Source organism: Hylobates moloch, unplaced genomic scaffold (assembly GCF_009828535.3).
Source record: "Hylobates moloch isolate HMO894 unplaced genomic scaffold, HMol_V3 SCAFFOLD_5, whole genome shotgun sequence".
Lineage (NCBI taxonomy): Eukaryota > Metazoa > Chordata > Mammalia > Primates > Hylobatidae > Hylobates > Hylobates moloch.
This window is the reverse complement of record NW_026652280.1, coordinates 103983445-103999577: the sequence shown is the minus strand read 5'-3', so window position 1 is coordinate 103999577 and position 16133 is coordinate 103983445. Positions and strand designations below refer to the sequence as shown.

The window sequence follows — 16133 nt, the reverse complement described above, 5'->3', positions numbered from 1 at the left end:
AGGAGCCCAGTGCCGGGGGAGAGGGTGGGGGAACAGTGAGCTCAGCATTTTATTATTTTAGCTCTGGCCAGGTGGGGGGTAGTGGGAGATCACATATACACAGCCCCCATACCCTGTCCAGCCCTGAGAGCCTCTAGTGGTCATTAACAGCCATGGCATCTCCTCCACTTCCCTTCATACAAGCCCCAGTCCGAGACATCGGAGTTCGACTAGAATCAGCCAGTTCCTTCTTATTTGGTGCCTGCTGTATTCAAAACAGTGAGTGTAAAGTGATAGGAAGGTCAATACAAGGATGTGTTTTGGTGTGCAATTTTCAGATGTTTATAATTTAGTTGGAGGAATGAGCTCATAATAAATGCTATCAAATAAAGACCCAAATATATTCAGGTATTCATAAATACTTCTTGCTCCCAACCCTAGACTGGACACCAGACAAAAGGGATCTTTCTATTTTATTAGATTAAAAAACACAACGAAACCTGTAAGAACTAGGGGAAAAGGAAAAAGAAATAGATTAGGCAAAGATCAGAGGTGACAAAGGGGAGAAGCAGGGAGAGGAAATGGAACAGCAAGAGCCCCAATCATGGCAGGAAAGAAGTTTCTGAGGACTAGACATCTCTTCATTTAATGACAATTTTCTGGCGCAAGGCTCGGGGCCCAGAGCCAGGGAGGGGCTCAGGAGGTGGCGGGCCGGGGCCCAGGGCTGAGGCAGTAGGCGGCAGTCCATGGGCAGTAATGTACTTCTTGTAGGCCTCACGAATGATCTTGAAGGCTCGAGCAGTGGCATAGGGTATGTCTGTAACAGGGTCCCGGTATAGGGCTGGACGATGGGTCACTGGACAGACCTCCCGAACAGGGACTTTTGGGGGCCGCCCTTGGGGGAACCATTCCTCGAAAGTTGCATCATCACTAAAAGTGATGAAGGTACGTGAGCAACGAGCAGGGGGGTTGACGGGTCCAGTCCCAGCATGAGGAGTCAATGCAGATGCTGAGGGAACAGGATCGAGTCTGAGGACAAAAGACAAAGAAAAACACAAAGAGCTGAGGAGAGAAGACAACAGATATAGAAAGAAGGAAATCAGGCTGGGTGCAGTGACTCATGCCTGTAATTCCAGCACTTTGGGAGGCTGAGGCAGGCAGATGACGAGGTCAGGAGTTCGAGACCAGCCTGACCAACAAGGTGAAACCCCGTCTCTACTAAAAATATAAAAATTAGCCAGGCGTGGTGGCGGATGCCTGTAATCCCACTACTCAGGAGGTTGAGGCAGGAGAATCACTTGAAGCCAGGAGGCGGAGGTTGCATTGAGCCAAGATCGTGCCATTACACTCCAGCCTGGGTGACAGAGCGAGACTCCATCTCAAAAAAAAAGAAAGAAAGAAAGAAAGAAGGAAATCAGAGAGATGAGGAAAGAGAAAAAGGAGGCAGGGTGTTGGGAACATTCTGAGGAACCTACTAAGTGATTGATGGGAAAAGAAAGCTAGGCCAGAAGGAAAAACAGGAAAGAGAAGAAGAGAGAAGCTAAAAGAAAAAGGAAAGAAATAAGCTGGGCTGGGCGCAGTGGCTCACACCTGTAATCCCAGCATTTTAGGAAGATGAAGCGGGAGGATTACTTTAACCCAGGAGTCTGGGCAACACAGCGAAACCGTCTCTACAAAAAATACAAAAATTAGCATGTGTGGCTGTACTCCCAGCTACTTGGGAGGCTAAGGTGGGAGGATCGCTTGAGCACAGGAGGTGGAGGTTGCAGTGAGCCGAGACTGCACCACTGCATTCCAGCCTAGGCGACAGAGCGACACCCTGTCTCAAAAAAAAAAAAAAAAAAAAAAAAGAAAAAAAAAGAAAATGAGCTGAAGGGAGTGAGGAATCTGAAAGAAATCTCCGAGTGTTGAGGTGAGCTGTGTGAGAAAAGCAAGGAAAATGGGGCCAAGAGAACATGAGCTGAATATACAATCTCTTTTCCTCTTGAGATTCACTCACCCTTCTATGTCAACGTTCTCTTCCTTGGGGCCTGGCTCCCCAACAAGTGGCACTGTCACTGAATGATAGGTGATTATGGGCCCAGGGCACTTCCGCTTCTTATGAACCTGCTTCTTTTTGTCAGCCTCAAGCCGCTCATATGTCTCTTTAGGGTCAAAGGAAGAAATGAGGGGATGATCAGAATGTCCCTTTTTCCCACATCCCAGTACTGTCCCACGATCTCTCAATTATCTTCCTGGCTATCTAGTCACTGCCAACTACCAGAGACAACTATGGAAGTCCCCTAAGGCCCTCTGGCACCTCCCATTTTGTAAGTTTTCTGCTTATAAGTTTTTTCTTGACATCTTCTCTGCTCATTTCTCAAGTACACCTGGGCCCTCTATAGTACCTCAGAGTTGGAAGGTACCCCTTGGTGAGGAGCTTATTTGCTTTCCCAGATACCAAAATCTCCTCTACAAATGCCCTGTCAATTCACTCCTACAGCTGGGTGTGCTGGCACACGCCTGTAATCCCAGCTACTTGGGAAGCTGAGGTGGGAGGATCGCTTGAGCCGGGGAGGCGGAGGTTGCAGTGAGCTGAGATGGCACCACTGCACTCCAGCCTAGGCAGCAGAGTGAGATCATATCTCCAAAAAAAAAAAAAAAATTAACAAAGTAGGAAATTATATTTAAATATAGAGATTTCTGGTCGCTCTTAAACAACAAAATCTGGCAACCCTGGGTCTGCATTCTTACAGGGGAACAATTAGCTGAGCTGAGTAACTGTTCCTCCTTTCAGGCACTCCTCTCCAGTTCACCACCATCCCTCTGGCTGGCTGTACACTTCATGTTACCTGCCTGGTCTCCGTGACACTGCTCTGTGGTGATGCCCTATTGGTATATATGTCTCCTCCTTAAGGGCAGTGACTATAACTCATATTGCCTAAATATTATCAGGGTGATACAGCATTTTCCACATTACGGGCACTCATTAAATTTTTTTTTTTTTTTGAGACGGAGTCTCGCTCTGTCGCCCAGGTTGGAGTGCAGTGGCGCAATCTCGGCTCACTGCAAGCTCCGCCTCCCGGGTTCACGCCATTCTCCTGCCTCAGCCTCTCCGAGTAGCTGGGACTACAGGCGCCCGCCACCACGCCCGGCTAATTTTTTTTTGTATTTTTAGTAGAGACGGGGTTTCACCGTGGTCTCGATCTCCTGACCTCGTGATCCGCCCGCCTCGGCCTCTCAAAGTGCTGGGATTACAAGCGTGAGCCACCGCGCCCGGCCTCACTCATTAAATATTTGTTAATGAATAAATGAATCAAGGCCGGGCACAGTGTCTCATGCCTGTAATCCCAGCACTTTGGGAGGCGGAGGTGGGTGGATCACCTGAGTTCAGGAGTTCAAGACCAGCCTGACCAACATGGTGAAACCCCATCTCTACCAAAAATACAAAAACTATCCGGGTGTGGTAGCACATGACTATAATCCCAGCTACTTGGGAGACTGAGACAGAAGAATTGCTCGAACTTGGGAGGCAGAGGTTGAAGCGAGGTTGCGCTATTGCACTCCAACGTGGGCAATAAGAGCGAAACTGTCTCAAAAAAATAAACAATTTAAAAAATTTTAAAAAAAGGGCCGGGCTTTTTTTGGTGGCTCACACCTGTAACCCCAGCACTTTGGGAGGCCAAGGTGTGCGGATCATGAGGTCAGGAGATCAAGACCATCTTGGTCAACATAGTGAAACCTCATCTCTACTAAAAATACAAAAAATTATCTGGGCATGGTGGTGTGCACCTGTAGTCCCAGCTACTCTGGAGGCTGAAGCAGGAGAATCGCTTGAACCCAGGAGGCGGAGGTTGCAATAAGCCGAGATCGTGCCACTGCACTCCAGCCTGGGCAACAGAGTGCGACTCCGTCTCAAAAAGATAAATAAATTAAAAAAAAAAAAAAAAAAAGAGGCCAGGCGCAGTGGCTCATGCCTGTAATCCTAGCACTTTGGGAGGCAGAGATGGGCGGATCACAAGGTCAGGAGATCGAGATCGTCCTGGCTAACACGCTGAAACCCCGTCTCTACTAAAAATACAAAAAATTAGCCGGGCGTGGTGGCGGGCGCCTGTAGTCCCAGCTACTCGGGAGGTGGGGGCAGGAGAATGGCATGAACCCAGGAGGCAGAGCTTGCAGTGAGCTGAGATTGCGCCATTGCATTCCAGCCTGGGCAACAGAGCGAGACTCCGTCTCAAAAAAAAGAATCGCCAGGCGTGGTGGCTCATGCCTGTAATCCCAGCGCTTTGGGAGGCTGAGGTGGGCAGAGCACCTGAGGTCGGGAGTTCGAGACCAGCCTGACTAACATGGAGAAACCCCGTCTCTACTAAAAATACCAAATGAGCCAGATGTGGTGGTGCATGCCTGTAATCCCAGCTACCAGGAGGCTGAGGCAGGAGAATTGCTTGAACCTGGGAGGCGGAGGTTGTGGCGAGCCAAGATCATACCATTGCACTCTAGCCTGAGAAACAAGAGTGAAACTCCGTCTCCAAAAACAAAACAAACATACGAAAAAAAATGAATCAAAATATTCCTCGTCCCCTTCCTCTGAATGAACTCCAGATTTCTGTGTCCTTAAATACGGTTACGATGAACACAATCCCCTAAAGTCTGACCATAAAAAGAGTACTCTGGAGGCTGGGTGCAGTGGCTTACGCCTGTAATTATAGCACTTTGGGAGGCCTAGGCAGGTGGATTACCCGAGGTCAGGAGTTTGAGACGGACCTGGCCAACATGGTGAGACCCTGTCTCTACTAATAATACAAAAATTAGCTGGGTGTGGTGGCTTGGGCCTGTAATCCCAGCTACTCGGGAGGCTGAGGCAGGAGAATCGCTTGAACCTGGGAGGCGGAGGTTGCAGAGAGCCGAGATTCTGCCATCGCACTCCAGCCTGGGCGACAGAGCGAGACTCCGTCTCAAAAAAAAAAAAAAAAAGAGTACTCTGGAAACCCTTCCAATGATTGAACCTCTCTTGCACTTGAACTGTTTGATAATACTGCTTTCTCTCCCTTGAGCTGTCTTCCAACCCCTCAACCCCTTTACTTTCTTTTTCTTTTTTTTTGAGACAGAGTCTTGCTCTGTCACCAGGCTGGAGTACAGTGGCGCGATCTCGGCTCCCTGCAACCTCCCCCTCCCAGGTTCAAGCAATTCTCCTGCCTCAGCCTCCTGAGTAGCAGGGACTATAGGCACGCGCCACCATGCCCAGCTAATTTTTGTATTTTTAGTAGAGACAGGGTTTCACCATGTTGACCAGGATGGTCTGGAACTCCTGACCTCGTGACCCGCCCACCTCAGCCTCCCAAAGTGCTGGAATTACAGACATGAGCCACCACGCCTGGCCCAACCCCTCTACTTTCAAACACTTGCCTACACCCTCTGGAACTCGTGCTCTGTAATCTGCCAACTCATCTATATCCTCAAGCTCCTCACTCAGCATTCCTTCCATGACTTGCCTTAACAGAAACCTGGTCATTCACTGAGGCCACCACTCCTCTCTGCAGACCTCTGGTGGAGGTTGCTCATTCTCTTACATCCCTACAGGATATACCTATGTCCTACTGGACCCCACCCTGTAGCTTTCAGATCACTACTTTTCTGCCTACCAGCAAACTCTCTTCTCTTTTGAGACCTGTGCCAAGAGTCTAGATTACCTTCTCTCCTTCCTAGTCATGGTCACTCCCTCACTCACTGAAGACTTTGGCAGTGGTTTCCACTCTTCATCTCTACCCCAATTCCCATCATCTTAGGGTCACCCTGGTGACTTCAAAGTGCACTTGGGTAGCCCCTTCAACACTGCATGGCCACACTTTATCACCTCATCTCTAACAACCTTCTTTTCCATGTCACTTTAATTTTTTTTTTGAGTCTCACTCTGTTGCCCAGGCTGGAGTATAGTGACATGATCTCCACTCACTGCAACCTCCACCTCCTGGTTTCAAGTGATTCTCCTCAGTGATTATCAGCCCCCTGAGTAGCCAGGACTACAGACATGCACCACCATGCCTGGCTAATTTTTTGTATGTTTAGTAGAGACAGGGTTTCACCATGTTGGCCAGGCTGGTCTCGAACTCCTTACCTCGTGATCTGCCTGCCTTGGCCTCCCAATGTGCTGGGATTACAGACATGTGCCACCGCGCCCAGTCACATTTTCCTTTTTAAATCACGCTTAGGTTGCTCACTGTATCATTTCAATCACTTCAGTCACTCTCTTGTCAATAATTCCCTTGCCCTGATCTGGACTGCTGAGTGCTACTGGAGAAAAATAACAGCACAGACTGGAACCACCATAAATTCATGGTCCTAGCCTTCAGCAGGTCCCTCAATACTGCTCAATATCCCACATCAATAACTATTTAAATGCTCCTCAGTTTCCTCAAGCTTCCAGCTGTATCCTTAATGTTTGACAGATGGTGCTGCATAATGAAAAAGACATCAGGTGAGAACCACTGCGATGCCCTCCCTCTGGATTACAAACCTACAACTGTAAGCCACATTTTTAAATAGAGACAGGGGTCTCACTATGTTGCCCAGGCTGGTCTTGAACTCCTGGGCTCAAGTGATCCTCCTTCCTTGGCCTCCCAAAGTGCTAGGAGCCACTGCACTCGGCTAAGCCACTGCACTCGGCTAAGCCACACTTTCTTTCTTTTTTTTTTTTTTTAAAGACAGAGTTTCACTCTTGTTACCCAGGCTGGAGTGCAATGGCACGATCTCGGCTCACTGCAACCTCCACCTCCCGGGTTCAAGTGATTCTCCTGCCTCAGCCTCCCAAGTAGCTGGGATTACAGGCATGTGCCACCACACTCAGCTAATATTTTGTATTTTTAGTAGAGACTGGGTTTCTCCATGTTGGTCAGGCTGGTCTCGAACTCCTGACCTCAGATGATCCGCCCGCCACAGCCTCCCAAAGTGCTGGGATTACAGGTGTCAGCCACAGCGCCCAGCCACCACACTTTCTTTCTCCCTTCCCCCATCTAAAGCCAATTCCTCCACCATGCTGCTCTGGTTCCCAGCCTTGCCTCCCATCTCCAAAAACCTACACTATTAATAACCGTTTTTTCTTCTCTTTCTTTAAACTCACTTGTTTCTCATGAAAGATATAATTTCTAATATCTTCGAATAAAATAAAAACAACTTTACCTTAATCTCAGACCCCTCTGTAGCTTCTATGCCCTCTTCTACCCTTCATGGCCAAGCTTGAAAAGTTTTGCTCCCCAATATACTTTGATATGACTTGGTCCCCAAAAAGTGCTAAGGTAATGTCTGACCTCTATCTCACCAAAACCAATGGGCACTTCTCAGTTCTACTAATCATCGTCTCAGCAGCAATTACTCTCTTGAGACATTCTCTTTCCTGGCATTTTTAACACAAACTCTCCTGGGTTTCTCCAACTCGTTGGTCACTTCCAGGCTCTTTTCAAAGCTCCTCCTCTTGTATGAAACTATCACATTTTAGTGTCTGCAGGACTCTATCAGGCCTCTGTTTTCTCACTCTGAGCTTTCTCCCTCCATGCTCAGATGCACTCCAATATCGTCAATTACCATCCATATTCTAAAGACTTCCAAATTTATATTTTCAGCCCAGATCTCTTATTGGAACACCAGATTTGCATATTTAACTGACCTCTCATCACTGCATGAATTGCTCACAAACTCCTTAAATTCAACATGTTCAAAAATAAATTTATTTTTTCCCCACTGAACTTGCTCCTCCTTCAGGGTCTCCTAAGCCAGTTACTGATGTCGAAAACCTGGGAATTGCCGGGCGCGGTGGCTCAAGCCTGTAATCCCAGCACTTTGGGAGGGTGAGGCGGGTGGATCACCTGAGGTCAGGAGTTCAAGACCAGCCTGGCCAACATGGTGAAACCCCCATCTCAACTAAAAATACAAAAAAATTAGCTGGGCATGGTGGCGGGCACCTGTAATCCCAGCTACTTGGGAGGCTGAGGCAAGAGAATCTCAAGCCCAGGAGGCGGAGCTTGCAGTGAGCCGAGATCACGCCACTGCACTCCAGCCTGGGCGACAGAGTGAGACTCTGTCTCAAAAAAAAAAAAAAAAAAAAAAGAAGAAAAGAAAAGAAAACCTGGGAGTCACTCTCCTTACAGTGGTCCAAACCAATCAACGTGGACAAGGGATGCAGATTGTAACTACAGTAACATCAAGGTGACCTTGTTGCTTGTGATGGTTCTGTCATTACTTTATGTGTTTTAAGGGACAGCTACTGTTTTAAAATACTTAATTGCTGTTATATAAATAAAGATTATATGTCCCACTTTAATACCAATATAATGAAAGAAAAAGTGATGAGAATATATCCTGAAGATGTTAGGGATGAGCTAAATCTTTTCTCAATCATTGTGTTCTTTTGGAGTCAAGTTATCTAAATTTCTTTATTTCTTTTTTTTTTTTTTTTTGAAACAGTCTTGCTCTGTCGCCCAGGCTGGGATGCAGTGGCGCAATTCTCGGCTCACTGCAAGCTCTGCCTCCTGGGTTCACGCCATTCTCCTGCCTCAGCCTCCTGAGCAGCTGGGACTACAGGCACCCACCACCATGCCTGGCTAATTTTTTTGTATTTTTAGTAGAGATGAGGTTTCACCGTGTTAGCCAGAATGGTCTTGATCTGCTGACCTCGTGATCCACCCATCTCGGCCTCCCAAAGTGCTGGGATTACAGGTGTGAGCCACCGCGCCCGGCGAAGTTATCTAAATTTCAAAACTATTACTAATCTGGAATAGGATGGGTCCCAGATATTCCAGGTAAATAATCTCCCACTTCTGGGAAATCACATCTAGCTTATGCATATTCAATTATATATGGTTGGCCAAAAAAAAAAAAAAAAAAAGAGAGAACAAAAAAAAGGAGAGAAAAATGGCCAGGCACGGTGGCTCATGGCTGTAATTCCAGCACTTTGGGAGGCTACAGCAGGCAGATCATGAGATCAGGAGATCGAGACCATCTGGCTAACACAATGAAACCCTGTCTCTACTAAAAATACAAAAAATTAGCCGGACATGGTGGCATGGGCCTGTGGTCCCAGCTACACGGGGGGCTGAGGCAGAAGAATCATTTGAACCTGGGAGGTGGAGGTTGCAGTGAGCCGAGATCGCGCCATTGCACTCAAGCCTGGGCGACAGAGCGAGACTCCGTGTCAAAAACAAGAAAAAAAGAGAAAGAAAACATATTAAATACTGTGGGTGATTCCACATGCTATTTCACCCAGAAAGTATGTACTAAGAGGTGTGAATCTGCTGGTCCCTCAATTTATCATGTACCTTTCACGATACGAGACTCCTTACTACTCTATAAAGAAGTATATATTTTTGTATGATATACTACTGTACATGGTTCTATGCCTATAAACTGAAGAGGTTTTTTTTTTTGTTTTTTTGTTTTTTTGTTTTTTTTTTTGAGATGGAGTATCGCTCTGTAGCCCCGGCTGGAGTGCAGGGGTGTGATCTCAGCTCACTGCAACTTCCACCTCCCAGGTTCAAATGATTCTCTTGCCTCAGCCTCCCAAGTACCTGGGATTACAGACATGTGCCACAATGCCCAGCTAATTTTTGTATTTTTGGTAGAGACGGGGTTTCACCATGTTGGCAAGACTGGTCTGGAACTCCCAACTGCAAGTGATCCACCCACCTTGGCCTCCCAAAGTGCCGGGATTACAGGTATGAGCCACTGCGCTTGGCCCAAACTGAAGAGATTTTTAAAGCAATACCATAAAATGAAGAGATTTTTAAAGCAATTTATCTCATGAAGGACTAATCTGCTGACTTTACATTCTCATGATTATCATTAAAGTCAACATTATCACCCCCTGCTTTTTTTTTTTTTTTAGAGATGGGGTTTCACTATGTTGTCCAAGCTGGTTATGAACTCCTGGCCTCAAGTGATCCTCCTGCCTAAATTCCCTGAGTCATTAGGCATACACCCCATTTTATAAACAAGAAAAGCAAAATGTGAATAAGTCAAGTAATTTACCTACAGACTTAAAGCAAGTGAATAGCAGAACGAGGATTTGACCTCAGTTCTATATAACTCTTATTTTATACCAAAGTACCTTAGCTTGTTCTTCAGAGTGCTCGTAACTGCCTAGCCTCTTACACCTAATTACCTACTCTCTGCCATTTCTTCCTTCTGATTCCCTCATCCCAAATTTCCATCTCTCCAGTTCTTTGGTCCTCCAGGTCTCATGGTTTTTCTCATGCCCCTCAGCCCCTCTACCTACTTTTTCCAAAACCACAGACTGACCCAGTGAACGTAAATTAAGCTCTTCTGTGATCTTGGCCTCCCGGAGCAGTTCCTCCTGGGTCAGTGGCCGCTCACAGTGGGGCCCCTTTCGCCGTCTTGACTGGCCCTGCCTCTCCTGTACCCGAAGAAACGTTTGTCGTGTATGCTCAGCTGTAGACTGACGCATGGACTTCCGACCTGGAAGAGAGTGAGATAAGAAGAAATCTTTGAATTCATGTCCACCTATTTTATTTATTTTGAAATTTTGTGCTTGGAAATAATTTCTTTTCTTTTCTTTCCTTTTTTTTTTTTTTTTTTTTTTGAGAAGAATCTCGCTCTGTCGCCCAGGCTGGAGTACAGTGGCACGATCTCGGCTCACTCCAACCTCTGCCTCTTGGGTTCAAACAATTCTCCTGCCTCAGACTCCCAAGCAGCTGGGACTACAGGTGCATGCCACCACGTCCAGCTAATTTTTTGTATTTTTAGTAGAGATGGGGTTTCATCATGTTAGCCAGGATGGTCTTGAACTCCTGACCTCGTGATCTGCCTGCCTCAGCCTCCCAAAATGCTGGGATTAAAGGCACGAGCAACCGTACCTGGCCTGGAAATAATTTCAAACCTACAAAGTTGCAAGAATAGTACAAGGAATACTCATGTATCTTTTACCCCTATCACCTATTGGTAATATTTTGGCCCTTTTACATTTGTATGTGTGGTTTTTTTCTGAATGATCTAAATTAGGTAACTAAAGTTGTACACATCATGGCCTTTAACCCTAAATATTTCAGTGTGTATTTCCTAAGAATGAGGATTTTCCTATCCATAGTAAGTTATCAACATCAGTAAATTTTTTCTTCTTTTTATTATTTTTTTTTGGAGATGGAGTTTTGCTCGTTGCCCAGGCTGGAGTGCAATGGTGTGGCCTTTGCTCACTGTAACCTCTGCCTCCCAGGTTCAAGCAATTCTCCTGCCTCAGCCTCCCAAGTAGCTGGGATTACAGGGGCCCACCACCACACCTGGCTAATTTTTGTATTTTTAGTAGAGACGGAATTTCACCATGTTGGCCAGGCTGGTACCGAACTCCTGACCTCAGGTGATCTACCCGCCTAGGCCTCCCAAAGTGCTGGGATTCTAGGAGTGAGCCACCGCACCCGGCAACAACAGTAAATTTAACACTGATATGATACTTTATCATCATATGCCAATTTTTCCAATTGACCCAAACATCCCTACTCACTGTCAGAGCCGTCATCTTGTAGTTCTAATGGCAGTAATGCCTTCTCTTCTCGGGCCTTCTGAGAGCTACCAGCCGGGATGTTGACCTTTCGAGGCCTTAAGCTCTTGAGAGGCTCCTGAGGACAGATTGGAATCAGATACCAGGGAACAGAAGAAGTAAGGAGAAATACGAGGATCTCAATGAGAGAAAACTAGCATTGCCAGAAATGGAAGTGGCGTAGGGAGTACTGGGACCTGATGAAAGAGAGAATAGGAATTGAGGAAATCCAAGACAACTAGGACTCCCCCTGTACCTTATAGGCCTTGGTGACTACTCGGCGCTTCCTTCTTGGCTCTTCTGCTTCTCCATCACTGGATGGTTCATCCCCTTCATCAATGTCAAAGTCAGAGTCGACTTCGTCCTCTGTGTCTGACTGGTCCCCTTGATACTCATCATCTCCGGATTCCTAAGGACACAGGGAGATGAGGGTTGGCTGGCAATGGAAGCCTTAATGCCCCTTCAGGAGAAACAGAATCTCTCAACTTTCTTGATAAGGGCTGCCCTACTCTCCTTCTGAATCCAGCCCTTCATTTTCCTCAGGCAAGAAAACTTTTTAGCTAATGGCCTTTGACTCCAGTACCACCTCCTTCCAACATTAATCGATAGCCCTTTACCTGCAACACACTGTTAAGTACTGGGGAACAAAAGGATATGGTTTGGTCTCTACCTTCAGGGGCTTACAGTAAAGGGGAGAACATAATCTACTTTTTTTTTGAGATGTGGGTCTCGGCCAGGCTTGGTGGCTCACGCCTGTAATCCCAGCACTTTGGGAGGCCGAGATGGGCAGATCACTTGAGGCCAGGAGTTTGAGACCAGCCTGGCCAACATGGTGAAACTCTGTCTCTACTAAAAATACAAAAATTAGCTGGGCATGGTGATGCACACCTGTAGTCTCAGCTACCTGGGAGGCTGAGGCAGGAGAATTGCTTGAACCCAGGAGGCATAGGTTGCAGTGAGCTGAGATAGTACCACTGCACTCCAGCCTGGGCGACAGGGCGAGACACAGTCTCAAAAAAAAAAGGATGAAGAGGACTTAAACTATAGTTGAAAACACTGTTAGTATTTAGACAGCCAAGAGGGAAGAAGGAATCATGGGCAGATGAAATAGCAGAAACAAAGGCGCAGAAATGGTAATGTGTACAGCATGTTTATGGAATAAGGATTTAGATCTAAGTAAAACTTTTCTGTCAAGAAACCTTGTTAGCCAACTGCGTTTGGCTCCAGCACTGCCTCCTTCCAACACTGATTGCACTGTAGGACTATATGATTTGAAAAGAAGGTTGCATTCCATTTATAGAGAAACTCAAATGTCACGCTAATAAACACGATTTTAACCTGCAGGCCAGTGATTCTCAATCCCCTCCATCTCCTTATTTGTCCTACCATTGATAATCTTTGTTGAGGTAAACTAAAGTTACTGAGAGAAATATGTGTCATTCCTCAGGTGTGTTGGGACAGAAAAACAGCTGAGTACTGCTACTATGGATAATGGAGAGCCACTGAAGATTTAGGGGAGGGGTAACGGTATGTACAATGGGTATTTCAGAAAGCTCTGGAGGCAGTTAGATGGCCTGGAGTAGAGAACGTGAAGTACAGCCTAGACCTCAGGTGAACAGGCTAGGGCTAGAATGGCAGCCATTTTATAAAGAAAAGGGAAAAAAGCCACTTGAGGGAGAGGCAGTCAACTGGGCTGGGTGACACCTCACACATGTGGCTCCCTCTTCAATCAGTGATGCAGACTAATGGGCTAATCTTGGTACACATGATGCCAAAGCAAGCAAATAACACAGATGGTTGACACAGCAAGCCAGCCAGAGTTCAATTTTGCACTGATGACCATCATTTCCTCCTAACTGATGTTTGTAAAAGACGGCCTGGGAACACATTAATCCCCTCGGCTTTAATCTGGTATTAAGCCATATCACCAGAGGGTAGTAGATCAACCACACATTAGCTTAGTGCCCAATCAACATACTTGCACTAAATTAAGGATTTACTACCATTCCTTTGGCTTTTATTGAGAGTCATTAAGAGACATCACTAGATAAGAGAATGTTTGTATATCATCCATGAAAACCGTTACTTTTTATAATATAAGGATATAATGATAAATGCTCCCTAGGATTTAAGGCTGAAAAAGTTTGTGTCTCTTGAAGAACTTGTATGCTTCTTACTAAAAAAAGAAATACAAGGTTTGGCTACCAGGAAGCTCACAGCTAAATTTAATATCAATTGCTATTACCATTTTAGCAGAGGTTCCTGGTACAATTACTTCTGATCTGTCTCTATTTTTACTGTTCCTACTTTTTGTTTATATTGTAAGCCTCCTTAAATCCTTTTTGGAAGCATGAAAGGTACATATTAAATAACAAGTCGTAAAATGACAGAAATAGGAAAATGGCCTTAGAGGAGGGATGAGAAAGTTCTATTTTAAACTAGTTGGTTAGGGCTGTGTCAGTAATGACTCTGTCAGTGATGTGGGTTTTTTGTTTTTTTTTGAGACAGAGTCTCGCTCTGTCGCCCAGGCTGGAGTGCAGTGGCGCAATCCACTGCAACCTCTGTCTCCCGGGTTCAAGTGATTCTCCTGCCTCAGCCTCCTAAGTAGCTGGGATTACAGGCGCACACCACCACACCCAGCTAATTTTTTGCATTTTTAGTGGTGACAGGGTTTCACCATGTTGGTCAGGCTGGTCTCGAACTCCTGACCTCATGATCCACCCAGCTCGGCCTCCCAAAGTGCTAGGATTACAGGCGTGAGCCACCGCACCCAGCCCCTAAGTCCTGTGGGTTCTATTCCTTAATTTCTCTTGAATCTTTGTTTCTCTACTGCCATGCCCCCTTCAAGCCATTCTCATTACAGAGTAAGTAATCTTCCTAAAGTACAAATTTCATCCTGGAATTCTGATGACTCTTCTCAGTCCGCTGGATGAAGAGCAAAACTCCTTAACATAGCTCACAAGGCCCTAAATGATCTGGCCCATGCCTACTCCCTCCAGGTTTAACAATCTGTAGTCTCCTTCATGCTCTGGAGAATGAAAGTAGACTTGCAGGTCCTAGACCAGGATCTCAATGTCTTTACATACTCTCCCCAACCTGCTCTGTGGACTAACCTTTCTCCTTCTCCTGCTTTTCATCAAGCTAAGGTCTACTTTTCAAACTGTCCTCGGCTTAAACATCATCCCTCCAGGGATGCCTATCCTGATCAACAACTTTGGTTCAGATGTATTACCTTAATTAAGACTCTTACACCTTGTTTTAGTCTTTATCACACATTTTTTGTTTGTTTGAGACGGAGTTCTGCTCTGTCGCCCAGGCTGGAGTGTAGTGGTACGATCTTGGCTTACTGCAACCTCCTCCTCCAGGGTTCAAGCGATTCTCCGCCTCAGCCTCCTGGGTAGCTGGGACTACAGGCGCACGCCACCACGCTTGGCTAATTTGTGTATTTTAATAGAGACAGGGGGTTTTACCATGTTGGCCAGGATGGTCTCGATCTCCTGACCTTGTGATCCACCCACCTCGGCCTTCCAAAGTGCTGGGATTACAGGCGTGTAATCCGTGTGCCTAGCCAAAGCCACTGTGCCCGGCCCATCACACAGTATTTTAACTGTTAACCCAGCCAGTTACCCCACTGGAGCATGGAGTATGTAAGGACAGAGCACTGTTTTTAATATTCTGTTTCCCCAGAGCCTAAAACAACCTATTACCGATGGCATGCTCTGGGTACTCAACACATTTAATAAACGAGTAGGTTCAACTAATAAAAATTTAGCAAGTGGCAGCCCAGTCCGGACACCTCACACATAATGTTGAACAAAACAGACCATCTCTAACTTTATACAGTTTACAATGCAATAGAAAAGCATAAGCAAGTAAGCAAACCAAATCTAATTACAAATTGAAATATGTTCTGTGGAAGAAATCAATGGGGACACTTGTTAGGATAGTCAAGGAAGGGTTATCTTCTTGAGAAAACATTTACACTGAGACTTGAAAGCTGAAAAAGGAGTGGGCTAAGCTCCTCTACTTTTGGAGCGGTTCCTTTCCATGTCTCAGGTGAATAATCCGGCAGTGGGCCAACGAGTATACATCGAGCAACTGACTACTAGTATGTGTGTGCCTCGTGTATGCTGGACGTCAGAAGTACAGTGAGAGATGCAACCACGCAAGTACACGGTAGGTTTCTGCCGTTCTCTGTTCTCTGGAGTGCCTCCGGAGAGCTTCTCCGTCTGAGGCCCCTTTGACCCCATCCAGAGCTCTCCCTTCTAGGACTCCACACTATCCGTCCCCCCGCCTTGCCCCCCGGCTCCGATTCACCCACGCCACTTGAGTATCAGCTCCCAGAGCTCCTCTCTATTCCCCGCCCTCTTCTTTGTCCGGGGTTTCTCCCTTCAGGGCTCCTCTTCGCTTCCTCCCCTCCCTTTTCCCAGGCCCGGATCTTGCCTCTGTGAAACCCCCATAAGTCGTCTGGTAGAACTCATCTTCCTCCTCTGCCTCCAAAAGCCCAGAAAGCCGGTTCCCAGCGGTCTTCCGGGGTGCCCGGCCCCCAGCCAAACTCATACCGCCTACCGAGACTGCGCCGCCACTCGCAGCCCCTCACCAGCTCGGTTCTGGGAGCTCGACGCTCGATACCACT

General features: G+C 46.5%; 1 protein-coding gene across 1 annotated transcript; it reads right to left on the bottom strand.

Annotated features, from left to right (window-relative positions):
* Nucleotides 1-435: 435 nt before the first annotated feature.
* Nucleotides 436-16133, bottom strand: VPS72 (vacuolar protein sorting 72 homolog). Its single transcript, XM_032154691.2, has 6 exons — nucleotides 15941-16133; nucleotides 11754-11906; nucleotides 11462-11576; nucleotides 10246-10422; nucleotides 1979-2123; nucleotides 436-1008 (listed from the first exon to the last, which is right to left on the bottom strand). Exons 1-6 carry the CDS (start codon nucleotides 16055-16057, stop codon nucleotides 621-623), a joined length of 1095 nt encoding a protein of 364 aa, XP_032010582.1. The 5' UTR covers nucleotides 16058-16133; the 3' UTR covers nucleotides 436-620.

Bases quoted from the DNA above. Each gene is read 5' to 3' on its own strand.
- VPS72 (XM_032154691.2), bottom strand. From the start codon at position 16,057: ATGAGTTTGGCTGGGGGCCGGGCACCCCGGAAGACCGCTGGGAACCGG. The intron at 11,907-15,940 runs GCAAGATCCGGG...CTGTGTCCTTAG, and splicing joins CTTATGGGGGTTTCACAGAG to GAATCCGGAGATGATGAGTA. The intron at 2,124-10,245 runs GTCAGTCTGTGG...TTGACCCTAAAG, and splicing joins GCTTAATTTACGTTCACTGG to AGACATATGAGCGGCTTGAG.